Genomic DNA, 25,288 nt, shown 5'->3' with positions numbered 1-25,288 from the left:
CGTCCCTTTCTCAGAGCATTTACTAAGAAGGAGGCATAATTGTGAACATGAGTCTGTTACAACAGGAGCACCTGTGACCCAGCTGAGAACCATTCCTCTGAAATGCACTCGTCGGGAGGGACAGGGCCTCTGTGTCCCTTCTCCCCGGAGGACAGCCTCCTGACTTCCATAACTGCCACCAGCAGACATCTGGCCTAGTCGCATCTACGCTGATGGGCTCCTTGTGATGTTTCACTCCTCTGACTACCGAGCCCGGCTCTCCCCCGCCCTCATTCTCCCTTTGAAACGCCGTCACCTCTGCACAAATCACGGAGGCCAGCTCTGTCCCTGCGGTCAGTAGTTACCGACAAAATCTGCTTCCACCGCTTTAACCAATGTTTGGCCGTGTTTGTCTTAGACACGCTATATTTTGTTTGTTTTTTCTGTCTTTTTCTCTATGCTTTTTATATTGAACAATCTCTAAGATATGTGTTACGCACGCAGAAGGGGCAGGTCAGCAGCATATGGTACACTCCCATTGAAACAAAACAAACGGAAATTCAGAACAGGTGAGTGTGGGGCGAGACCCTTGTCCCGGGAGGCTAGGTCCGGGCGCTGGGGCGGAGTTCGCGCTCCCGGGTCCCCACCGTGGAGGCCTGGCGCCGGCGCTCTCGGGCGGAGGGGCTTCGCGCAGACAGCCTCAGTTTCCCCACGGAGGACGCCGACTCGAGGGCTCGCGGGCATCCGCCCTGCGGGCCTCACCGCCCCGGATGCCCCCACAGCGGGCGCCGCGGCAGAGCCAGGAAAGCCGGAAGTTGGAACTGGGTAGCCGGACGGGAAACGCGGGGACACCGGCGAGAGTCAGGCAGCACCAGGGGGACCCTCCCCCTCGGTGGCGCTGCCCCTCCAGGGCGCCGACGGGAGCGCGCAGGTGAGGGTGGCTGGGCGGGACCCTGGACGGGGCGGGGCCATCGGGGCGCCAGCCAATCACAGGCGTCTCCCGTGGGCAGGCGGGCGGGGGCAGCGTCGTTGCCTGGGCGACGCGCTCCCCGCGTCCGTGTTCCGCGGGCTGCGGAGCTGGGCGGCGCCGACTGGAGCTCGAGGGGCTCCTGGGCCTCGCCCGGCTTGGAACGCGTCTGCCTGCGGCCGTCAGCATCAGGGGACCGGGCCGCGGGGTCGTCTCGCGCCGCCGGGGGTGAGCGGGCCGCCGGCCGCGTGAGCTCTCACCACCTGGGGGTTCCATCGGCCCTGGGGGTTCTTATTTTTCTTTTTCTTTAAAATATTTTCATTCCTGGGGCCCCACCCATGTAATACTTATACTGGTTTCCTTTTCTTCTTTTTCAGTGGTTAGTTAATATTTGCTCTGCTGTTTACTCGATTATTCCAATTTTTCTTGGCTCTCTCACATTCCTTTATTTTCTCCTGTCTTCTCTCCCTCCTACAGCTGGATCTCTGCATTGCCCTGTCTCCAGCCTGGCTTAACCGCCTTAATTAGTACAAGTTGTTTTTTGTTTCTTCAGACGATTGTTTTTTCTAGTTTTTATTATTCTGGGCATTTTTAAGGTCCTCTTTAAGACCTGAGTTAGGTTTCAGGCCAGTCTCTGAGGGTAGATTGTGATTTAGTTCCTAACGGTGGCATCTTCTCCTTACTCAAGCTCAGTGAGGCCACCAGATACCGGAGGTGGCATTTGTTGAGTGTTTCCGGTGCCTGAAGCTCTGATAAGCGCCTTCATCCATGATAGTTATCCTTGTGACAGGCTCCTGAGGTGAGTACATACTTATACTGGTGGCCTGTGAGCTGGACAGCAGATGTTTTCTGCTGGACTTGTATGGAGTTCTAAAATGTTTAGTCATCAACATTTCAAAGTCAATATGTTTCACATAGAAATCGAATTCTTTTTGGCTTCTCTTGAAAAATCTTCAAGCTTTGGCAATACTGGGCTCCCAACCACCCCCTTTAAACAAAATGTGGTTTCTTGAGGCCCTTGAAGTCTCTCCCCACTCTGGTCTTACACCCAAGGCATTGATCATTTATGGTACTGCCAGTTGCTGGAGGCATTTGAGTTTTAACCTCTGCTTTACTTTTTGATTCTCCCTTTCCTGCTGCCTTTCGGAACTCTTTCAGGGGCTGCAGTTCCTGCACAGCAAATGTAGTAACCCTTCCTGCTAGACCTGCTCAGTCCTAGAGCCAGCCGTGGAAGACTTTCCTCTCATTTCCAAGAAGGGGCGAATGTCATATAGCAGGTGCTCAATTAGTATTTTCTGAACAGTTAAGTAAGTGTTGAGGTTTCATTTGGTCTAGTTTAGGCGATATCGTGGTGGGTTCCAAACCTCTGGGGGGTGAAAGCAGGAGTGAGTTCCCTTACTCTGGACACTGGCTCTGCTCCTCGTTTGATGGAGAAATACTCACAGACTGAGCAGATAATCTTTTCCAGGACCCGCTGTGGCTTTTTCTCAGTTTAGAGCTCTCTCTCTCTCACTTGAAGACAGTACTGATTTTTGCTACAACTTTGTACATCCCTCTTTACCTTGAGGATTAAAACAGCTGGAAATACTGACCAGAGACAAACCCCAGGGGTCATTTTTCTTTCTTTAAAGTGACAGTGGAATTGATCAGAATCCTAGGACTCCTAAAGCATATTTAACTCCAAAAGCAGAGACACAAACTCGAAATGCTGCAGGGACCGAGTGGAGACCAAATGCAGCAACCTGAGAGCTGGCCCTGAGTGTGGGGAGTATGGGCCCAGGGTTGCCAGATATTTTGATTTTTCAAGAAAATCAATTTTATGAGAACTCCTAATTTTTAAATGTTGGAAACTAAGTTTTAAAAAATTAAACCCTGGGGCCGGCCCGGTGGTGCAGTGGTTAAGTGCACACATTCCTTTTCAGTGGCCCAGGGTTCACCAGTTGGAATCCCAGGTGTGGACATGGTACCACTTGGCAAGCCATGCTGTGGCAGGTGTCCCACATATAAAGTAGAGGAAGATGGGCACGGATGTTAGCTCAGGGCCAGTCTTCCTCAGCAAAAAAGAGGAGGATTGGCGGTAGATGTTAGCTCAGGGCTAATCTTCCTCAAAAAAAAAAAAAATTTAAACCCTGTGAGCCCATCTAGCACACCTGTGGGCCGGTCCAGGGGCCAGTTGTGCCTGTCTGACAGGGTGAAGGGGATACATTTCAGAGGACTCTGCTGGGCTGAAGGTGGTGGGCGTGGGAACTTTTCCTGGAGGAACTTTCCTGGAAAGGACTCCAGGGCTGGGCCCCCAACCCTTTCCTGACACCCATCCCCCATGCCCTGCTCTGCAGAAATGGGTTCCTCACCCCAGAAAGTGAAGTGCAGCCTCTGTCCTCCCGTTTTGGAGGCCTTAGTTCTCAGAGTCTGAAGGGAAAACGGAGACTGAGAGGTGGAATATGAAGCTGCCAGGTGTGTCTGAGGTTCTGGGACCCACGGAGAGCTGATCAGACACTTTTACCCTTGCTATGCCCAGCCTTGAGAAGGAGCTGGGGGAGGGGGTCTAGAAAAATCAGATTGATCCCACGTCTTTCCGAGGTGTGGGGCATGGAGGGGTCGGGATATAGGGGAGTTCCCGGGCCTCTCTGTTTCCTGAGTTCACTCCTAGGGAGAGAGAACTCTGGGCCAGTCTTGGGGGAAACCCAGAGGACCTGCTGACTGGCCTGGGGGCCTTAACTGAAATCCAGGGGCATCTCCATGGAGACACCATAAGACCTTCAGAAGCCCTGTGTGCTGAAAAGGACCCTGGAGCCCTCTGCCCAGCAAGGTGCCCTTCGTCCTGTGAGGACAGCTGCAATGCTCTCTTTGAAACATGAAATATCAAAGTCCTTCTACAAAATGTATTTTCCCATTTTGGCCCTCCTGCTTTGCTAGTCTCAAGAGTATGAGCAGGCAATGCGGATCTGGGAGTCACCTCCCCGCCAAGAGCAGGTGCAGCCAGGCTCGGGACCCCCGACCCGGAACCCTTGAAGCCGGGAACCCTATAGGGCTGCAGCTGCATGGGGAACGGGATCTGGGAGGGACTTCCTGTTGTCCCTAATCCCAGTCTCCACCCGGCTCCCCGCGCCCGTGCAGGCTGTGGAGACTCCCTTCCCCGGGGAGGGGACCCCACTACCCGAGGTGCCCCCTTCACCTCCATCTCGGTGAGGGAGGGTCGGGGGAGGGCACCTGGATCCTGGGACCCACGCTCCTGGCCAGCTGGCAGGAGGGGAGGGGTCAAAGGTGGAAGGCTTCAGGCTGGCGGGGAGAGAAGGGGGCCTGGACCCGGGTTCGGAAAGGGGAAGGACATTGTGCATCTGGGACTGTGAACAGGATGGACTCCTGGCCCCAGGTGGGTGGTTGCAGCTGCAGGAAGGGCTGCTGAGAGCAGCTGGCTCAATTTCTGGATCCCAGGTGGGGCTGAGTCAGGCCGAGTGCAGGGGTGTGTGTGTCCTGGGCCTGGGAGACAGCAGGGCCTGGATTCCTTGGCAGAGCTGGCTGTGCCCAGCAGGGCCCCACCCAGCACCTGTTTTGTAGGATCTCTGCAGAACTTTCAGCTCCTGATGACAGGAGATACAGATTCCGAGTCAGCCCTGGCTTTCCCTGAGCCAGCTGCTCTGAGATGTGGGGCTCTTGCTTCAGTGACAAAGGGGACAATACAAAATAGCATTCTGTTGAAGTGAGGGGCCAAGAGACATCTAGAGTGAGACCATCAGATGGCATCTGGGGGCTTTATTTCTGTTTGGGCACAGGGATGGGTCTGGTCCTGCATGGGGATTTTCGGGGTGCTTCAGAGGCATCCAGATAATGCTGGCTGATTTTCTTCTGCTCTTCCAGGCTCCTGGCTGGGAGCTGGAGGGGGCTTGGCCAACAAGAGGGTGCTGTGCCTTCTAGGTCTGAGAGAGAAAATGTCTGCAGATGGCAGAGGCATCCGGGCTACCCAGGACAAGAAGAAGGCCCAAGAGGTATGGACAGGGGTGCTGGGTGAGGAAGGCACGCCTGGGAAAGAACTGGAACAGGAGAGGATTTTCAAGGCAGGGTATCTGTACCAGTGGAAGAGTTAGACCCACTAGGGGAGCAGGGCTGGTGGATGAGGGGAGGAGGGGTGTTGAGGAGAAGATGGTATGATGGGAAATGCCTCCCACCTGGGATCCACTTCTGTGGAACTGCATTGCTTTGCCTGGTGCATTCTGTAGGCAGCAGACCAAAGGCCACACGAGAGAGCAGAGAGGCTGCATGGGGGTCCTACCGGTGGGGCTGGCTCTCTGGACAGCTCCCAGAGCACACAGGGAAGCCTCAGTCTACCCTCCACTCCCCTCTGCCTGGAACCCTGTCTCCTTTCTCTCTGGATCCGAGCACCTAGTCCTTTCTGTACCTGTTGCGTGTGTGCGTGTGTGTGTGTGTGAGTGTATGTGATTACAGCCTGCAGGGGGACTAGGCTCACTGGTTTGGAATCAGAGGAATATGAGTCAGCCACAGCCAGGTGTGTGACCTTGGGCAAGTCCCCTGGCCTCTGGGAACCAGGTGTGTCATCTGTAAAATGTGGACATTGTGTCTGCCACCCCACTCATTTTGCCTAGGTTATGAGGGGGTCGGAGGAGGTGATGGGCACGAGAGTCCTCTGTAACAGTTCGTCAGCCCGTAGGAGATCATTATTGTAACACATAAAACAAGGGCACCCACGGCAACTAGACTAGGTCAGAGAAACCTGTATCCCCTCAACTAGTGTTTCCAGTGGTTGTAGATACAAATACAAACCAAGTGTCAGTTCTACCATTTTCATACCATAGACGCACAAAGAATTGTTACTACTGTTCGGTTTCCCTTGCACGATGCCTTTGTAACACGGGGCCTTACACATCCAGCACACTCTCTGCTGATGTTGGAATCTGTCAGCTCACACAGTAGAGTAATAATAATAATTACCGGCGCTGCTCTGTGTTTATCCAGAGTTTTGCAGAGTGGGCAGTTCTTTCTCATGTGTTATCTGTGCGCGAGGCAAAGCAGCTGAGTCTCAGAGACCACCTGGCCCCTCTGGCTCCCAGGCACTCTGACTCCTGGCCTGAGGGTCTTTCCCTTCGAGACCCAAACATAGATGGGGGTGGAGGGGTAGGCTTGGGTTCCCAGGAGAAGGCTGGCCAGTCCCCATGCTGTGGCTGATGAGGAGGCCTCACCAGGGGCCTCCTGCGAGGGAAGTGACTCTCCCAAAGTTCTTGAGGTTTTCAGGGAGGCTGTGCCTGCTCAGGGTTGAACAGCTGGTAAGGGGCTGTTCTGGGTTCGAGTCCCGGTTGTGTGACTAAAGCCTGCTCCTTACCCTCCCAGAGGGCTGGGGCTGAGGCTGGTGTGAAGAATAGGGGACGAGCCGAGAGGACCCTGGAAGTCCCACTGTGGGGGGCGGTGCTGAATGGGTGAACCTGAGAGGAGTTTTCCATCAGACCAAGGTGGGCACGAGGCCTCGGCACAGTTAGTGCCGAGTTAGTGGCACCCTTGGGCTATTTTTCTCCAAACCAAAAAACTCCAACTGTTTCAGCCAAATTGAGTCAGGCCGGAAATGGCCCAAGGTCACATGATGCCTCCCTGTCACCTTCAAGACCTGGTGGCTTTGGGGGTGACTTGAGAGTCAGATACGCTTGAGTTCAAATCCTGGCTGAGCCGCTCATGAGCTCCGTAATCTTGGGCTGTTGTCGGATCTGTGAGCCTGAGTGTGTTAGTGTCCTGGGGCTGCCAGAACAAGTCACCACAAACCAGGGGGCTTAGAACAACCACAATTTATTCTCTCACAGTTCGGGAGGCCAGAAACCCCAAATCAAGGTGTCAGCAGGGCTAGCTCCCTCCCAAGGCTCTATAGGAGGTTCCTTCCTCACTTCTTCCAGCTTCTGGTAGCTCCAGGTGTTCCTTGGCTTGTGGCTGCATCACTGTAATCCCTGCCTCTGTTGTTACACAGCCTTCTCCATGTTTCTGTGTCCTCTCTTCTTTTTATAAGGACGTCAGTCATTAGATTTAGGGCCCAACCTAAATCCAGGATGATTTCATCTCAAGATTTGCAACTGATTACATCTGCAAAAACGTTTTTTCCAAATGAAATCACATTCTGAGGTTCCGGGCAGACATGAATTTTGGGGGGATGCTATTCAACCCACTGCACTTAGTTTCCTCATACATTAAAAAATAACAGTCCACACTGCTGGGGGAGGAGTGAGGCTTGCAGTGAGAAGAGGCAGCTGCCCTGTGGGCACCCGGCCGGCTTGCACCTGGCAGGGCCTTGCTGAGCCTGCCCTCCTTCCCTTGCTGGGGTGAGCAGGAGAGGCACTGTCCCTGGGGACGGAGAAGGAAGCAAGGCCAGTCCTTCAAGCTGTGCCTTGCCTTTGGGTGTGCATTTGGCCTTCTGAGGTTTCTGCCCCACCGGGACCCCCGGATGTGTCTTCCTCTCTCCATCCTGGCGCTGATGGGGGCTGTCATTCCTAGCTTCCAGGTCCTAGGCATCTTTGTCAAGAAATGCTTTCTGAGGCAGAGGAGGTGGTGCCTTTGGGAGCCACTCGAGAGTCACCCCACATCAAGATGGAGCCAGAAGAGCAGCACCCCGAGGTGGTGTTGCAGGAGGACGGGACTCAAGGAGCTCGGGGCTCGGTGCCCCTAAGCCTAGGCTCTAAGGAGAAAGCTCTTTTCCTGCCTGGCGGAGGTGAGAAGAGGGACAGAGGTGAGGAGAGGGATGTGGAGAGAGGCACTTTCCTTGGTGGCAGCTGTGGGGAGAGGTGAAGGCTCATGGCCTGGGCTGGGAGGGGAAGAGCCCCCCACCATGGTCAGGGGGAGACACCCGGATGTCAGTCCGCCTGCCTCTCAGAGGCTGCCCCTCTGAGAGGCAACCTCAGAGCATATTGACACTCTTGGGGGGCGTCGGGGGTGGGGTTTGAGGAAGCCGTGGGCATCCCTGGCAGGCCAGGCATGAGACTGCTGGCAGGCCAGCGGGACCAGCAGGGTGAGGTGGCGGCCCTGAGGATGTCTCTCCCCTCTCAGCCCTCCCCTCCCCCCAGATCCCTGTGCTTTCCCGTGAGGGGAGGACCAGAGACCGGCAAATGGCTGCGGCGCTCCTCACCGCCTGGTCCCAGGTGAGTGTCCCAGCCAAGGCTGGACGAAAAGCGAAGGAGGAGCAGGGACAGCACCCCTGATGGGGAATTGTCTCTGGCAATTCTGAGCGCCGGCCTGAGGTTGGGGGCTGAAGAAGGACGTGCATGGAGATCCTGATCTTTGCTGTGGTCCCACAAAGAAGAACTCTTGTTTTTGTCTCTTGTCTTCTGCTGTACACAACCACTTTGTTCTCACCCCAGAAAAGCCATCCTTGTGTGGCTGTCCCGCCTCACCATCAGACCCGAGGGCAGGCATCACTCAGGGCAGTGGGTTGGGAATCTGGGGTCTTGCCCCCATCCTGGTACCATCATGCCCTTCCATTGTCCTGGAGAGTGGGCGTTTCATATTGTTTCAGATGCCAGTGACCTTTGAGGATGTGGCTCTGTACCTCTCCCGGGAGGAGTGGGGGCGGCTGGACCACACGCAGCAGAGCTTCTACGGGGATGTCCTGCAGAAGAGGAACGGGCTGTCCTTGGGTAAGGGCTTGCATGTGCTGGGGCGCCACTTCCTGAGGCCCTGGATGTCGGGGTGGGGCCTACCCTGTCACCCCCTACTCCTCCCTTTCTAGGGCTTAACCCCCTAGGGCTTAACCCCATAAACTCCCATGGTTTATCTAGTCTGCTGTTCTGTAGAAGCTTCCTAGTGATGGACCTGGTCTGTATCTGCTGACATGGTAGCCACAAGCCAGATGTGGCTGTCGAACACCAGAAATGCAGCTAGAGCAACTGAGTTTTTTCTTTTCTTTCACTTTAATCAGCTCAGATTTGAACTGAAATAGCCACACGTGGCTGGTGGCTGCTGTGTTGGACAGTGCCGACCTGGACCTTCTGCTTCTCCTCAGTTCTTCCCTAGTGCTTATTCCTATCGTTTCACCCTCCTCCTCCTGAAGCCTAACTTTAGCGATGTCTGAGCAGAAGGTGTGGCTCCAGAGTTGGGGCTGCTTGTCTGGTGTGTGTGGGGGACATGGTGCCAGCTAATCTCTCCAGGCCCGTAGACTGAGTTGTCACATCTGCTCTGGCTCCCTCTTTTTTGCTCACAGTAAGTAATTAAGTCCCAGGGCTTTGACTCCTTAGTTTCAAACTCTAGCTTTCTTGGCAGAATTTTATGAGATCTTATGGAGAATTCAGAGCGTTCATGCATTCACTGTCATTCATTCATTCAGTCAGTCAGTCTGTCTGTCAACACACATCTATTGCACACCTGCTAGTCCAGGCGGAGCTGGGGGCCTGGTAGTCCCACCGCTGACTTTGCTGGTGGGCCCGAGTCTCAGCTGCCGCCCTGCTCACTCCTTTAATTATCACAGGTTTGCTCACCACCCACTGTTAACTCTCCCAGAGCCCAGACCAGCAGGTCCCGGCACGTACTGGGAGATCAGAGGGAACTTAGCACCCATTTGCGGCCTCACAAATGCCCTTAACTATCCGGTTGATCCAACACATTCCTTCCCTCCCACGGGGCTTGGATCAGGGCCTGGAGGCCAGGGCCCCTCTGCTCTGTGACTGACAATCAGAATTCCTGGGCCTTCACCTCAAAGGACTTGGCAAATAGACCTTTGGTCCCTGACTTCTGGGTGGGCAGTGTCCCTGGCCCTCTTATCCAGGCCCTCCCACTTGGCCTTGTTTTGCCCACTGCCCCTCCTCCAGAAGCCCTTTTTGCCAATGGTCCTGTGAAGGTACAGGTACAGGAGTGGGAGGCTGCATCTGGTTTACGACATCACTGGGCTTGCTGCTGGGGGCTCTGTGACGTAAGGGGGTCCCAGCCCTGAGCTGGCCTAGCTCCTCTCCCTTTGCTTCCGATGCTCATTCAGGGTAGCGAGACAGAGCCTGACTCAGCCCTGAGAAGGGTATGTCTGGCAGTTACCCTGGAGCGGCTTCCTAGAGCAGCGTAGATGCCTGACCCAGAATGGTCTTTGAGCTCACTTAGTTTTACCCCATGTTCTCTGGGCTGCACCCTGTCCCCTTTTGCTCTGTCACTTCGCAGTGGCGTGGCGTCCCCCTCTGTGCCACCCAGCATTTCCGTGACTGAGAGCAGCATCTCTTTCTGGGCAGGGTTTCCCTTCGGCAGACCTGTCTGGGCCTCCCAAGTGCAGGGCAAGGGTGAGGCCTCGAGCTCGTGCCGGCAGACAGATGAGGAGGAGAAGAGAGGTGTGTGCAGAGGTGGCGTGTGGGCGGGCGCTGTGGCATGGGGTAGAGGGGTTGTAGCTGTCACTCCCAGGTGCTCCTTGTCAGTGTGGGCTCTCTGTTTCCTGTGGGGTACAGACACATGGCCCTTCCTGGGGTAGGGCGACCAGCCTCCCCTCTGCAGAGGGTGGTTCCTCCCAGGTCCTTGCCCTTATCTTCATCTCCAGAATTCCCCTGGGTCCCTCATAAAAGCCTCTCTCTCACTGGAAACCCCCTGTCTCCAGGAGCCATTGAGGTGGGGAAGGAGGAGCCAGCTCCATCCCTGGCAGCCCTCAGGGATGTGAAGGCCCTCAGGACCAGGGCAGGGAGAACCCAGGGAGACATCCTTCAGTGCAGGCGGCAAGCAGCTAACAGCCAGAGCCCAGGGCCAGCCAAAAATGACGGGCAGCCAGGCCCCCCAGAGGAGAGACAGCCAAAACTAGCCCCACCTGACACCAGCCTCCTGAAGGCCCAGGAGGGCCACCTCCCAGAGAAACCCAAAGAAGGGGAGACAGGTGCCCCCGAGAACAGCGAGGAGAGCCTGCCCGCCGATGGCGACACCAGCAAGAAGACCTACAAGTGTGAGCAGTGTGGCAAGGGCTTCAGCTGGCACTCACACCTGGTGACGCACCGGCGCACGCACACGGGCGAGAAGCCCTACGCCTGCACGGACTGCGGCAAGCGCTTCGGCCGCAGCTCGCACCTCATCCAGCACCAGATCATCCACACGGGTGAGAAGCCCTACACCTGCCCCTCCTGCTGGAAGAGCTTCAGCCACCACTCAACACTGATCCAGCACCAGCGCATCCACACAGGCGAGAAGCCCTACGTGTGCGACCGCTGTGCCAAGCGCTTCACCCGCCGCTCGGACCTGGTCACCCACCAGGGCACCCACACGGGCGCCAAGCCCCACAAGTGCCCCATCTGCAGCAAGTGCTTCACGCAGAGCTCGGCCCTGGTCACCCACCAGCGCACCCACACCGGGGTCAAGCCCTACCCGTGCCCCGAGTGCGGCAAGTGCTTCAGCCAGCGCTCCAACCTCATTGCCCACAACCGCACGCACACGGGCGAGAAGCCCTACCACTGCCTCGACTGCGGCAAGAGCTTCAGCCACAGCTCGCACCTCACTGCCCACCAGCGCACCCACCGTGGCGTCCGGCCCTACTCCTGCCCCCTCTGCGGCAAGAGCTTCAGCCGGCGCTCCAACCTGCACCGGCACGAGAAGATCCACACCACTGGGCCTAAGGCTCTGGCCATGCTGATGCTGGGGGCCGCGGGTGCTCTGGCAGCCCCCTCACCTGCTCCCACCTAGGAGATGGGGAGAGAAGGGGCTGGGCCCCTGGAGGAGGAGCAAGGGCAGCTGCTGTTGGAATGAGGGTGGGCATAGGAACAGGATTGGGGAGGTGCTGGCACAGGGTGGGGCATGGCAACACAGGAGGAGCTAGGGTGAGGAGCAGAGATGCCAGCTGCAAATTAAAGGCCTTGGAATTCAAGCGATGGCCTATAGCTCTGTCTTGTGGGGCCCTGGCAGCTGACCCTGGACTGTGGGGGGCTCCTGGGTCAACCATGTGTCATCACTCAGGCATCCCTAAATCATTGCTCTCTTGGGGCCTTGGGCACTCTCCTCCCCAGCCTTGACCTGGCTTGGGGTCCATTCCAAAGTGTCAGGACTATAAGTCTGCAGGCAAAGTCTTCTGAGCACAGAGAGGTTTCCCAACCCAAAGCCAACCAGCTGCTTTTGAAATTGTGGCTCCCCCAGAGGGCAGTCTGATGCTGTTATCACTCTCATCCCAGGGACATTGCCCACTGAACTCTGGACCCCCCCTCGGCTCTTCTCTTCAGAGCCAGAGAGTAGGGCAGAGCCAGCTTGGGAACTCATGGGAACTCATGCTCATGGTCCCCTGCCTACTCTGTCTCCTGTCTCAGGCACTGGGACCTCAGTTTTGTGACTGGACATTTTCCCTCTGCTTCCATTGGAGCTCGGCCGTAATCCAGTAAGGATTCCTCCCTTACCAGGGACCACTGTCCCCTCCTGGTCTTTTATGAGGCTGCTGCCAGCTCCCTCTGCAACTTCTCACCTTCTCTCCTCTTCACACATGTCCTTTATAATTTGCCCTCCCTGGCCCTGTTTTATTCCTGGTCTTCTGGTTTTGGACCTCTGTAGCTCCTATTCCCCATTCTCTACTTTTTTTTTCTGGGGAGGGCTGCGCTCAGCCTGCTTATTATCTTAGATTTGCAGCTCAGCTTCCAAGATAACATTTCAGTTCTGACACCAACTCACCTTGAGGACATCTGCGTCAGGGAGGCCGTTCACACCCCACCTGCCTCCGTGGATCACAGGGCCAGCAGGGTGGCCACACCCCTGGTTGGCTCCTAGTTCCTAAGGGACAAAGTGACTTGAACGGGACAGCCAACTGTAAATAGTAATAATAGCTGCCAGTTGAGCAGATGCCCTGCCAGGCGGGGGCCAAGCATCATATATATGTTACGTCTACTCTCCACGACTCTGAGCAGTGGCTTTTATCACAGTTTTATAGATGAGGAAACTGAGGCTGAGAGAGAAGTCCAATGACTTGCCCAAAGTCATACAAGCAGAGAGCTGGAAGCTGGGGTTCAGGTCCAGGGCTTTTACCGTGTTAAAGACTACCACTATTTCCATGCACCCCAACAGCTATTGACTAATTAGTGCATGACATTATGGGGCAGGGCTGTCTAAAAAGAGTAAGATGGACTCAACCTTCAGGGGCATCGGACTCAGATGGGGGTGGGAGGGGATGTAATCAGCTAGACACCAGGAAGCTGCTGACTAGTGGGGGCCCAGGCAGGGCTTGGTGTATCTGGGAGGTCTCAGTGGGATCTAGGGTTGGGTTGCTGGCAGGACTGGTTGAATTAGATGGCTCTTTCTTGAAGAAGCGAGAAAGCAAGCAGTTTCCTCCCTTCAGCTTGTCTTTATGACTCCGGCTCTCAGCCAGAAAGCAGGTTTCTCTGCTTGGCTCGGTGCGAGGGGCTGCACTCGTGCACGGAAAGCAGGCTAGCTGCTCCCAGGAGCTTGTTTTCTCGTGAAGGAGAGACAGAGGTGGGAAAGAGACTTGTTCAAACGACACAGGGAGCCATCATCACCTGCCATGAGCTTAGCACAGAATACTCATTTGCTTGCCTTGATTTCAGTTCCTTGGCCACGTGGCCAACATGTCAGGATTTGAACCACTCAGAGGTCTGGTCGATTGAGCCAGGGAATCATTTAAAGACCACTCTGGCCTCTGAGGAGCGCAGAGACCACAGTATCCAGGAGAAACTGTTTCCCCTTTTCACAGCACAGTGTAGAGGGACATGATTCCAAGAGCCCATGGGTCTCTGACCGCTTCTCCCTTGAGATCCATCCAGAGGCACCATTCTGGGACAGACCTGGCCAGAGCATTTTAAGAGTGGGATTTGGCGGTTTGGAAAATATTTGACAAGAGCAACTAAGACTGAGGAGGTAGCTGGGATGTCGTGGAAGGGCCTGGAACGTCAGGCTTAAGGGCGTCACTGAGAGGACGCAGACTAGGCGGAGGACGACAGAGAAGGGTCTTGGTGTCTCCGGTTAGAGGGTGAGGAGGCTCAGGTGTGGCTTGCTCCCTGGCTGCTGCTCACACCTGACACCCCATCTCTTGGCACCGGAGAACCCGACCTGTTGCTCCTGCGCCACAGAAGTAGCGCAGGGTGAGGGCGGAGGGAGATTCCCTCCGGGCTCGCACGCTCTCCTCGCGCGGCCCGCGGGCTCGGCCCAGGTCCTTGCTGAGGGCGCTCAGGGCCGGCTGGCCGCACTGCCCTCCCCGGGCGGGCCAGGGACATCGGCCTCAGCACAAGGCTAGGCTGGGACAGCTCCAGAGCTCGTGTGACCCTGCGGGGCAGCGACGTCTGGACATCTGCCGGGGTCTCGACAGGGGTCAGCCTCAACGCGGGGAGCCTGGCTTCAGGAAAGCCCCGCCTCTCCCGCTCGGCCCTTAGCCAATTAAGTGTCGGGGCGGAGCGAGGGGGCGGGCTCCAGGAAAACTGGCCAATCACGGCCGGCGTTTGTTCTGGGAGCGGCCCTCCCCTCTCCACGCTGCAAAGCTGCACGGTCGTCTGGGCAACTGGCGGAAGCTCTCGGCATAGAAACTTTCCCTTTTCCCTCCGCCTCGTGTCTGTTGCGGAGGGAACCGAAGACCGCGGGCTGGACTCCTGGCTTCGCCGCCAGCTCCCGAGGTTTCAGAGCCGTCCCGGGCGTGCTACCGAGATGCCAAGCCGCCTGCCGTCCTAGAGGAGGCGCGGACTCGGGGCGCGGGCTCCGGGCCAGGGCCTCTTCCGGCTTCGCGCGCCGAGCCCTGGAATCTAGTTGCTGTCCCCGAGACCCAGGCAGCCCGAGCCCGGCGGCCACATCCCGCCCAGAGCATGGCTGGCCTGTCTGCGGTGCCGAGGGAGACCTGGCCCCTTCACTGGAGCTTGGCAGGGCCCGGCTACCTCCCGCTGGCGTTCTAGCACCTTCCGAGCCCCGGAGCAGGACCTGACGGAGCTGCCTGGGGAGACCGGGGCGCGGGTGCGGAACGACCTGGAAGGAGACCGCAGTCCTTTTCGGGTGGAGCCGGGGAAACTGAGGTGGCCGGGACGCGGGGAGGGCGAGGGTACTATCCGCGGTTTCAGGCATCTACTGGGGGGGCTTGGAACGTATCCGCTGCGGGTGGGGAGGGACTGCTGTAGGAAATGAATGCCTGCGTTTCAGGTCCTTTGCTAAGTGTTGAGAAACAAGCGATGAAAAAGTCAGACAAGATTCTTGCCCTCACGTGGTTCCAGTCTAGTGGGAAAGACAGACAAGCAGATAAATGGCACATACATGAATTTCAAGTAGTGACAAATGCCAGAAAGAAAGGGTGAAGGAATGGAGGATGTTAGGAACTGATTGTCAGAGAAGGCCCCTCCGAGGAGGGAACATTTAAGCTGAGACTTGAAGAATGACAAGAATCCGTTTTACAAGGATTTGGGGGCAGAACCTTCCAAGCAAGGGGAACAGAATGAATAATGGCCCTGCCATGAGAAAGACACTGGTGTTCCAGGAGCTGAAATGACACCCCTGGTGGGAGGGAGGGAGGAAGGGAGGCTAGAGAGGTGAGACTTTGTGAGGGGCTGTGGCCAGTTTCTCCCTGGTGGCCCGCGGAGCGTGGGGAACAGGAGGTTACGAGGATGATCCAACCTTTCTCATCCTCCTGCTCCTCGGCCAGCGTGTGACATGGGGTCAGGCAGTCTTCCCGCCTGGGTTGCAAAGGCAGCACTCGGTGGCCTGCACCTCAGTCACCTCCTAGAGCACACCAGTTTTTCTGTCCTCAACTAACAAAGCTCCTGGCTAGCCATGAAGATTAATACAAGCCAACAGGCCTGACCAGAACAAGTTGAGCTCCAGTTTTCAGGGAAAAGATGCCTGGAGGGCCAAACTCTTGCAGTCTCTCATGTCCCCTATGCTCCTGTGGCCATGCCTATATGACAGTTCCTGGTAATGCATAATTCCCTGGAACTCACCACTCTGTATTGAGCACTTACTGTGTGTTCAGAGTTAGTGCTGGGCTAAGTGGTCCACATGTATTCTCTCATTTAATCTTTATAACAACCTTACGAGGTAGTGAAACCGTTAGGATTCAGTTTAACTACAAATAACAGACCCAGAATAACGGGGTCTTAAGCAAGACGGAAGTGTATTTCTTAAGATAAAGTCTCGAGGTGGGCTGGAGGTAAGCAGCCTATGGCAGGACTGGGATGGCAGCCCTAATCCACAAAGTCAACAGGGACTGAGGGTCGTCCTAGCCTGCTGCTCCACCGCCATTAAAGTGCCCTCTCATGATCCCAAAACCATACATGCTGATTTAAAAAATTTTAATCAAAGGGGAATACTATGTACAACTTTATGTTAAAAAATTTGAAATTGTAGGGGCCGGCTGGGTGACGCAGCAGTTAAGTGCACACATTCCGCTTCGGCGGACGGGGGTTCGCTGGTCTGGATCCCGGGTGAGGACATGGCACCGCTTGGGAAACCATGCTGTGGTAGGCGTCCCACATATAAAGTAGAGGAAGATGGGCGTGGATGTTAGCTCAGGGCCAGTCTTCCCCAGCAAAAAGAGGAGGATTGGCAGTAGTTAGCTCAGGGCTAATCTTCCTCAAAGAAAAAATTTGAAATTGTAGATGAAAAGGATGATTTCCTAGAAAAATTAAAACTATCAAAATGTAGTTAAGAAGACATAGAAATTCTGAATATCCAATATCCCATAGGAGAAATTATAAAAATAAACATTTTTTCTACTTCTATTTTTAATGAAAAAACTTAGTAGGCAGTAGTGCTACTTGAGATATACATTCTGGTTGTAATAGAGATCCAAAATAACAGTGGTTTAAACGGTATCTATTTCTCTCTCACATCACTACCTGGGTATAAATCCAGGGCTAGTCTGGTGGCTCCACAATCATCAGGAATCCAGGCACCTTCTGTCTTATTGCTTTGCCACCTCTGGGTGTTACTCTCATCTCCATGGTCCATGCCACTATGTCCAAATTCCTGCTAGCAGATGGGGAAAAGAGAATAGGAAGACATGGCTCATCCCTTTCTAGTAAGATGCATACATCACGTCTGCTCACAACTTACTTGCTTCAATTTAATTACATGCAAGAGCGGCTGGGAAAACATACTCTTTATTCTGAATGGTCATGTGCTCATCAAAAAATTCTTACTATAGAAAGGGAAAACTGATATTGGGGAACAACAAGCAGTCTTTCTGCTGCAGATGAGAATAGATGCTCCTTAATATAAGCATGGATATATATCAGAGACAATAGACAGTCGTAAACCACTAAAAGTATTTTCATTAACCAAGACAATGATGCTGCTGTCCTCAATTTTTAAGATTGTTTAGGGAGTTCTGGACAATGCTATAAGACTAAGAAAATAATGAGTATAAATTCTGGAAGTGAATATAAATTTTCTGGAAAGAAAAATTGTACTTTTTCCATTATTTATAGATTTTATTTTCTAGCCAGGAAAATAAAACACTATCAGAAGGAAAAGAAAGTGCAACTAGGTGGTCAATTTAAATATAATTGTATAAAAATAATTTATCATCTACCAGCAATGCTCAATAGAATACATGGCAGGTGTGCCAGTTATCAATTTATTTCTCTCAGCCCCCAAACACCCTATTTGCCCTGCTTTGTGATACTGTAGCTGGACCCTGTAGAATTTCTCCTTGGCTAGCCAACTTGATGTTAGTCTTTGCTGATAGAGGGCGCCGGAAGAACACTGTAAGGCTGCACCTGGAAAAAAGGACTTTGAAGTTCCTTCTTCCTTGGGGGAAAGTAGCAACCACTTCAGCAGTCTTCACAGAACAGTCTTGGCTCCTGCCCTCCAGCAAGTTCAAGCAAAGGCAAGAAGGTGTATATAGAAATGATCTGCAAATACGGAGTAAGAGGCTTTAGATAAAATATGGAACTTTCGTGCTGTGGAATACTATGCAGCTTGCAAAATAGGTGAATTTTGTTTATAAGTGCTGTTATAGAAAGGTATCCCTGATAGACCTACATGTCAACAAAACATTACTTAGATAGAATGATTCCAGATTTATTATAGATGTAGAACTGTACGAACAGGACTAAAATATTAATAATGTTTATTTTTGAATGGCCTTATTAGGAATATTTTTTACCTTCAGTTATTTAACAAATATTATGCAAGGCACAATTCTAGGTGCTGGGAGTAGGGCAGTGAAAACGGTCTGACATCATGTAGCTTACAGTCAAATAGTGGGAGACAAATATGTCAGGTAGTGATAAAAGGACGAAAAATAAAGCAGGGCAGAGGTATGGGGTTGGTGGGGCTGTTTACGTAGGGTTAGGGAAAGCCACTTTGAGGGAGTGACATTTGAGCAGAGTGAGGGAACTAGCCTTGTGGATATGGATGCCTGTATAATTTTCCACTTTAACTTTCTTTTCTACACTAAGCATGCCATACTTGCATAATCAAAACAAAACAAAACAAGAAAGCTCTTTCTATTTCAGCTGCAGATCTCCAGGTCAAGGAGTAAGTAGAGAGGGTGGGAGCAGGTTCACAGGCATGGAAGGAGAACCCAGAGCTTCCCGGACACGGCCAGCCTGCTCTAGATTCCCCCGGCCCCTCAGACGACGCCGCTGGTGGGAGACCGCGCGGCTCCCCGGGGTCACTGTCCCCGCCTGCCGCGTCCCGCCGAGCGACCCCAGCCGACGCTCGGAGACGGATAAGCGCCGAAGGAAGCTCCACGCCCTTCACTGGGCTGCATCTTCCAGGAAGCTCTGCGCCCCGCTGGGAGCTGCTAAAGACTTGGGCGAGGGCGAGTCCCAAGAGGCTGGAGACGATTCTCCCAGGCCGAGCTCCAGCTGCTAGGCCGCGGCCCCCTCGGCCCTCCACCCACTCTGGAGCGGAAAGAGCCGGCCTCGGTAGGAAGATTCCATCCTAGCGCATCCCTTCCGGCGGAGCGAGCTCTCTACTCGCGGTTGGGTCAGCCGCCGTCTCCGCCCACCAGGCCAGCCTTAGCTTCCTTCCCTTTCTTGCCCATCAGGGGCCAGAGGAGCAGAGAAGCTAAAGCTAAATCTAGAGAGCGGCACAGCACCAGTTTTGGCGCAGACCCCAGCCGAGTGGCATGGGTTTTGACGGGCATGGCGTCGCTGCCAGAAGACCAGCCCTACGGGTTCTCCCCGGTCATTGGCCATCTGTCAGGGAGAAGGCACCACGCTTAACAGGGGAACGACCGACTGGGTTGTGTAGTTTCCAGCGGTTGTCTCGGCGCCTGCGCTGTGTCGCTTCCCGGCGAGCGCCGCGCCAACTTCCGGCGCCTGGGCCTTGCGGCGGAACTGGGAACGCCTGGGTGGCTGTGGGCGGTGTGTCCCGGGGGCGGGACCGGCGACGCGGGCCGCCGGGCTCCGAGGTCGAGAGCGGGGCTCCCGGCGGCCGGGGCTGGCGCCCCGAGGCAGACACCGAAGGGGACGCACACCTTTGGGAAGTGCCGAGGGGAGCCCGGGGCTCCTGCACCCGCTGCCCGCCCCGCCGCCTCTCAGCTCTGCGCGGGCAAGGCTGCCGGGGACGGAGCGCCGGGCTCCGGGCGGGTCCGCGTTCCCGCCCGCCGCGTCCTGCCGAGCCACCCTGGTGAGTCCCTGGCTCTCTCCGAGCCGAGCCTCCTCGGTCACTGGAGGATGAGAGTGGAGTGCGTACTTCAGGGGTGTTGTGAGAAGGAGAAGAATAAAGTGAAGAAAGTGCTAGTGTGTAGTAGAGAAGAACTGGAAACAACCTGCCTGCCTGCCTCGCTCGGGTGTTGGTTGAGGAACTGGAGCACTTCCATACTGCGGAATCTCCCAGAGCTGCTCCCTGGGAAGCGTCGTTAGGTGGAAACTAACAGTTAGGTGATTACAAAACCGTATGTGCAGTAAGACCTCATTGATGTAAAAGCACGCACAAAGCACTTTTAATTTTTTCTTTTCTATAGACACATTTTCAGTAAATAAGGCAAGAAAAGGTCTGGGAGGTTATATGTGAGACTGTTAATGGAGGGGCACCTGCAGTGTGGAAGAGAGAGTTTCTCTTTTATGTATTTCTGTTTTGTTTAAATTCCCCCTTCTGTATTACAATGGTTTGTATGGTTGAAAGAAAAAGCAATTAAAGAAGACTCCAAAGTGCACACTTTTCAGAACTATTGTGAGTGGCAATAAGATATAAATATGTGCTATACATTCATATGTACCTGTGGGTAAGTGGCTTAGGATGGTGTCTGTGAGCCCTTTGCTGACCCCCAGGGCCAGATGTGTTTTGGAATTCAGGAATTTTTATATTTGAGGAAGATAATACAGTGCCCATATGGTATATCAAGTGACACCACCCATAAATTCTGGGAGAACACTGAATAATCAAATGAATTAATTAAAATTTTTAAATTGAAGTATAATATACATACGGAAATATACATTATAAATACAGCTTGATGAGTTTTTATAAGCTGAGCAAATACGTTAATATTTCTGCCATAAAAATGTGAACGTTTACTTTAAGTAGGATAAATGGAGATTGTAAATAGGCTCATATAGCAGGTCAGGTGGTGGAAACTGGGAGTTTTGGATTTCAGAACTGAGGATAAGGGGCTGTGGGCCTGTATTAGTAGGAGAGAGAGTCACGTGAGCAAGGTATTACAGGAGAGCCTAAAAAAGGATTCAGGGCCACCACAGGATGGGAGCTGGAGTTCCTGGATGTCCCTCCAGGCTGGCATTGGCTCATGTACTGCCCTCTCCTGTTTTATTTTTTCCCCAGGAGTGCGTGTCCAGATGTCAGCCCGGCTACCACAGGGGATCCCTCTGGGAGACTGAAGGGTGGGCTCCCAGGCCCAGGCTGAGGCCCACCAGCCCTGAGCCGTAGGGCAGGGGGATGGCAGCCACCCCAGAGCCTCGAGACCAGACCCCTGGGGAGGGAGAAGGGCTTCTGATCGTCAAGGTGGAAGATTCCTCCTGGGAGCAGGACTCTGCCCAGCAAGAGGACAGCAGGGATTCCGAGACCTGCCGCCAACGCTTTCGGCAGTTCTGCTATGGGGATGCAGGTGGGCCCCATGAGGCCTTCAGCCAGCTTTGGGAGCTCTGCTGCCGCTGGCTGCGGCCCGAGCTACACACCAAGGAGCAGATCCTGGAGCTGCTGGTGCTGGAACAGTTCCTAAGTGTGCTGCCTGGGGGCGTCCAGGGCTGGGTGCGTGAGCGATGCCCGGGGAGTGGTGAGGAAGCCGTCGCCCTGGTGGAGGTCCTGCAGAAGCAGCCAGTGAAAGCTTGGCCGCAGGTGAGGGGCCTCTGGGCTGAAGAGAGGGCCATCTCCATCAAGAAGAGTCTCCAGGAGTGGTGGGGACGCAGAGCTTGAGGGAGCATCCACAGGAGCACATCATAACAGATGCTGCTTTCTGAAAGACACTGTCCAAATGAATCTGGTTTCTTTTTGGTAGCTTTGAAAGACAGCAGCGGGACCAGGGTGGGCATGTTCCAGGAAGGCAGGCTTTAGCTCCACACAGGTTCTGCAGATCTTTGTTCCTGTTCTGCTCTAGGCTAGGCCCTGGGGATACAGTGATACACGTAATGAGAGGACCAGAGTGGGTGTGAGAAGGTAGAGCTGTCCACCCTGCTGTCTTGTGGGGAGTTGGGTCCTTAACACTGGAAGCATCTGGGGAGGTGCTAATGAGTGGCTGGGGTGTGGGGTTCTGCCCATGACAGGAAGGTTCCCCCACGCCCCCTTGCTAAGTGGTTCTGTGATTCTGGCCTTTGGAGGCTGATTCTGGCCTCATGCTTGATCGAGAAATGTCCTTGAGCACGCAGCACTGCCTGGTGTCACATTCTCCTCTGGACTTTCCTGGGGCCCCATGTTGATCTCCTTCCCCGCACCTCAGGATCCTGAGGGTCATGTCCTGTGTCTCCTTCCCAGGGATTAAACTCTGTCTCCCCGGTCTGGTGTCGGTCCTGATGAGCATGTTGTGGTTCCTGCACAGGATGTGCCCTCAGAGGAGGTGGAACCCGAGGCTACAGTCCATGGATCCCAGGCCAAGGGGCCTCCCCCAAAGGTGGGGGCACAACGCCAGCCGCCTGTACCCTGGGAGCAGCACAGCCATGGTGGTGAGTAAGCTGGTAGGCTGCAGAGTGACTGGGCTGGGGCCTGGCTCCTTCCCAGGCATTGCCCTAAGAGTAGGAAGGGTATTTGTGTCCTGTGAAACCTAGGTGCCTGTGCGTGCGTGCCCACGTATGCGTGCGTGCGTGTGTGTGTGCATCATGCGCAGGAGAGCATGTGAGGTCTCACTTCCGGCCTGGCTGGCTTCTCTGAGGCTCCGTTCTTTTCCTTCAGCCCAGTTTCCTGCTCTGCTTAAAGAGGGGAGTGCCAGAGAGACGACGGACACCTGCTTTGCCTCTGGGGTCCCTGTGAGTTATCAGTCTCTTTGTCCCCTCTGAGGTGTTGAGTCCCTAAAGTGATCCTTGCCTTCTCATCAAAGCCTCTTCCATCTATCCCACTCCTGCCTGGACCCATCCTTGTCCCCATCCCAACCCCCTTCCTGCCCCCGCCCACAGTTGCCTGGGGAGTCCTGAGCAAGGCAGCCCTGAGCTGGGTTTTTTCACCTCATTCCAGGGACCTGTGACATTTGGAGACATTCCCTTCTATTTCTCCCGGGAAGAATGGGGGTCCCTAGATCCTGCTCAGAGAGATCTCTTCTGGGACATAAAGCGGGAGAACACCCGGAACATTGCTCTGGGTAAGCAGTGGGTACAGCTGGGACCCTTGGAATCCTTGGCTCCTCTGAGGAGTAGGCTGCAGCCTCCTTCAGGATCCCAGCAGCAGAAGGTGGGCAAAGGCAGGCCACACCCCTGCATGTCCTGCTGGAATCCTCAGTCTTCCTTCCCACCTGCTCCTTAGCTGGCTCCAAGGTAGGCTTTCCCTGGGTCCCTTCAAGAGTCCTGGGTGATTTCTCTTTTGTGTTAATGTTCATCTTTCTCTGCCTTCTAAGTGTATTGATATGTGACAGGTGCGTGCGACATGCTAGTGCTGTGCTGAGCACTTGTATGGGCATTATCTCATTTGATCCGCACAACCCGGGGCATAGAAATGTTGTCCCCGTTTTACAGTCGAGGGACCTGAGACTCAGAGGTGACCAGACATTGAAGGGACAGAGCTGAGACTCAGTGTAGACAGTGGTTGTCACGGCCCTCAGCCTGCCCTGTGAAGAGATGCTGGCAGTGAAATCACCTATTGCGTGGCCACGAGGCCTGGGCCCTGCTCAGTAGAGGCCACAATCCTGGGGTCCCTCTCCAAGCCTGGGCACTATTTGGGGATCATCTCATTTAATCCACACAATCCAATGGGATGAACCAGGATTCCTCCCAGTCTAAATGTTTGTTCTTGAGTTTGGAGAAGGAGAGCTTGTGTAGTGAGAGGAACCACCTTAGCTGAACCAATGTGGTTCCTCAGTTTCTGCTTTGAATGGTAAGAGTCTGTGCAATTTACAGCCTTTACCTGAATCTCTTCATTTAGGGAGTTTGAACAGCCAGGTTTCAGAGAGTGAGACGTAGGACCCCAGTGTGGCAGCCGAGGCCCAGGTCGATCAGGTGTGTGACTAGGATTCCCTGGCCAGCAGATCAGCCCATGGGCGCCTTGCCATGGCTCTAGACGTTTCTCTGTGGCAATAGGTCATGTCACCGTTGTGTGGATGACGAAGCTGCACCTGGGCTCTGCTGGAGCCTGGGCTGTCCGAGGGACTGCCAAGGCGCTTGCCCCTGAGCCCTGTTTCTGCCGGCCTCAGCTCTGGCCCCAGAACCAAGTGGGTCTGAAGAGGCCACTTCCTCTCCGCTTGCAGGTTTGGGGCTCAAGAGCCACAGTGAGCATTCCCGGCCAGAGGAGGCGCTCCCGGGTCAGGCCGGCGGCGACGTGACTGTGTCCTGGAGCCCTGCGGAGGCTGAGGTCTGGGAGAGCGAGGCCCGGCCAGGGGCGACCCTGGGGCGGGCAGTAGGGGCGCGGCGAGGACGGCCGCCCACGCGCCGGCGGCAGTTCCGGGACCTGGCGGCCGAGAAGCCTCACAGCTGCGGCCAGTGCGGCAAGCGTTTCCGCTGGGGCTCCGACCTAGCGCGCCACCAGCGCACGCACACGGGCGAGAAGCCGCACAAGTGCCAGGAGTGCGAGAAGAGCTTCCGCAGCTCCTCGGACCTCGTGCGCCACCAGGGCGTGCACACGGGCCAGAAGCCTTTCTCCTGCTCCGAGTGCGGCAAGAGCTTCAGCCGCAGCGCCTACCTGGCCGACCACCAGCGCATCCACACCGGCGAGAAGCCCTTCGGCTGCAGCGACTGCGGCAAGAGCTTCTCGCTGCGCTCCTACCTGCTGGACCACCGGCGTGTGCACACGGGCGAGCGGCCCTTCGGCTGCGGCGAGTGCGACAAGAGCTTCAAGCAGCGCGCCCACCTCATTGCCCACCAGAGCCTGCACGCTAAGATGGCCCAGCCCGTGGGGTGAGGGCCGGAGCAGGGCGATCTCCCTAGCGCAGCTTCCCCTCTCCCCCTCGGGAATTCAAGTCCCGTCTGTAGCCACTGCCCCGGCTGACTGCCCTGCTCTGCCCTGGGACTTGAAATGGAAATCCCCTATGACCTTGGCACCATTCCCTTCCTGCTCCGAGGGTTTTTCTTGCCCTCTGGCTTCCTGGAGCCTCCCCTCCCCCGCACATTCGGGGCCAGTGGCATTAAAGTAGGGGAGACACTGGGGCAGCAGGGAAGTGTGAGGCCTCGGGCGGGGCCTGGAGTCCCTATCCGAGAAGTCCCTCAGCCTTGCTTCCCTCGTGGCTCTTTGCTCCCTATCTTCTCGGCTGGGTGTGTGGGCCAGCCCTCTGCCCTGCCAAGCTGTGCCTTCTGGTGAGAGTGGAGGAATAGGCCTTGACCCCCAGGGCACTGCTGGGCTCTGGGAGTGTCAGCCCACACCTCTGATGATGTGGGTCCTGGGCATGGCTACAGGGCCTTTCTGGCCTCTACCCTCTCCCATTTCCAGGCCATGACCACTCTGCCCTGTCCCTGTGACCCAGAAGCTGCCTGCCTCCGCTCTCAGCAGACTTCCCCCGACTCCCACGAGTGCGTCCCTGAGAGATATTCCCTCCCAGTCTGGGGAGGGTCATGGTGGCTCCAGGGACAGGAGGGCGACCGTGCAGTCTAAGAACAGGGCTAGCGGAGGCGCACTGCTCCCCATTCCTCCAGAGGCATGGGGTCTATGGTACTTAACACTAGCACTTCGTCAGCACTTTGTTGCTGACTCTTTAGGCACTGCTTTCCATGGCGGCATCTGCATCATCTGCAGACTGGCATTCACAGGGACAGACCGTAGGCCCTCCAAAGGAGCTTGGCCCAGCTGGCCTCTAAAGGGCAGCCAAAGGGTCTGAATAAATGCGGAAACTGCCTCCAAGTTGTTGTGTTCTCTAGGTGGCTGCTGGGTGGAGGGATCTGGAGTTCATACCCCTTTGCCTCTTGGCCT

General features: G+C 55.2%; 1 protein-coding gene across 16 annotated transcripts; it reads left to right on the top strand.

Annotated features, from left to right (window-relative positions):
* The first annotated feature begins 652 nt into the window (after window positions 1-652).
* On the top strand, window positions 653-25,214 carry LOC103551610 (zinc finger protein 213). Of its 16 annotated transcripts, none has more exons than XM_070566933.1 (8): window positions 653-910; window positions 1,635-1,745; window positions 4,862-4,932; window positions 7,433-7,646; window positions 7,982-8,073; window positions 8,448-8,568; window positions 10,141-10,236; window positions 10,497-11,744. In XM_070566933.1, exons 3-8 carry the CDS (start codon window positions 4,876-4,878, stop codon window positions 11,561-11,563), a joined length of 1,647 nt encoding a protein of 548 aa, XP_070423034.1. In that variant the 5' UTR covers window positions 653-910; window positions 1,635-1,745; window positions 4,862-4,875; the 3' UTR covers window positions 11,564-11,744. The 16 variants fall into 16 exon arrangements, with proteins under 16 accessions (XP_070423034.1, XP_070423030.1, XP_070423033.1 ...); XM_070566929.1 differs by having other exon boundaries at window positions 827-910; window positions 4,805-4,932; XM_070566932.1 differs by lacking the exon at window positions 653-910 and adding an exon at window positions 984-1,174.
* Window positions 25,215-25,288: the final 74 nt, after the last annotated feature.

The sequence above is a fragment of the Equus przewalskii genome, chromosome 12 (assembly GCF_037783145.1).
Source record: "Equus przewalskii isolate Varuska chromosome 12, EquPr2, whole genome shotgun sequence".
NCBI classification, from domain to species: domain Eukaryota; kingdom Metazoa; phylum Chordata; class Mammalia; order Perissodactyla; family Equidae; genus Equus; species Equus przewalskii.
This window is presented reverse-complemented; position numbering and strand designations above follow the sequence as displayed.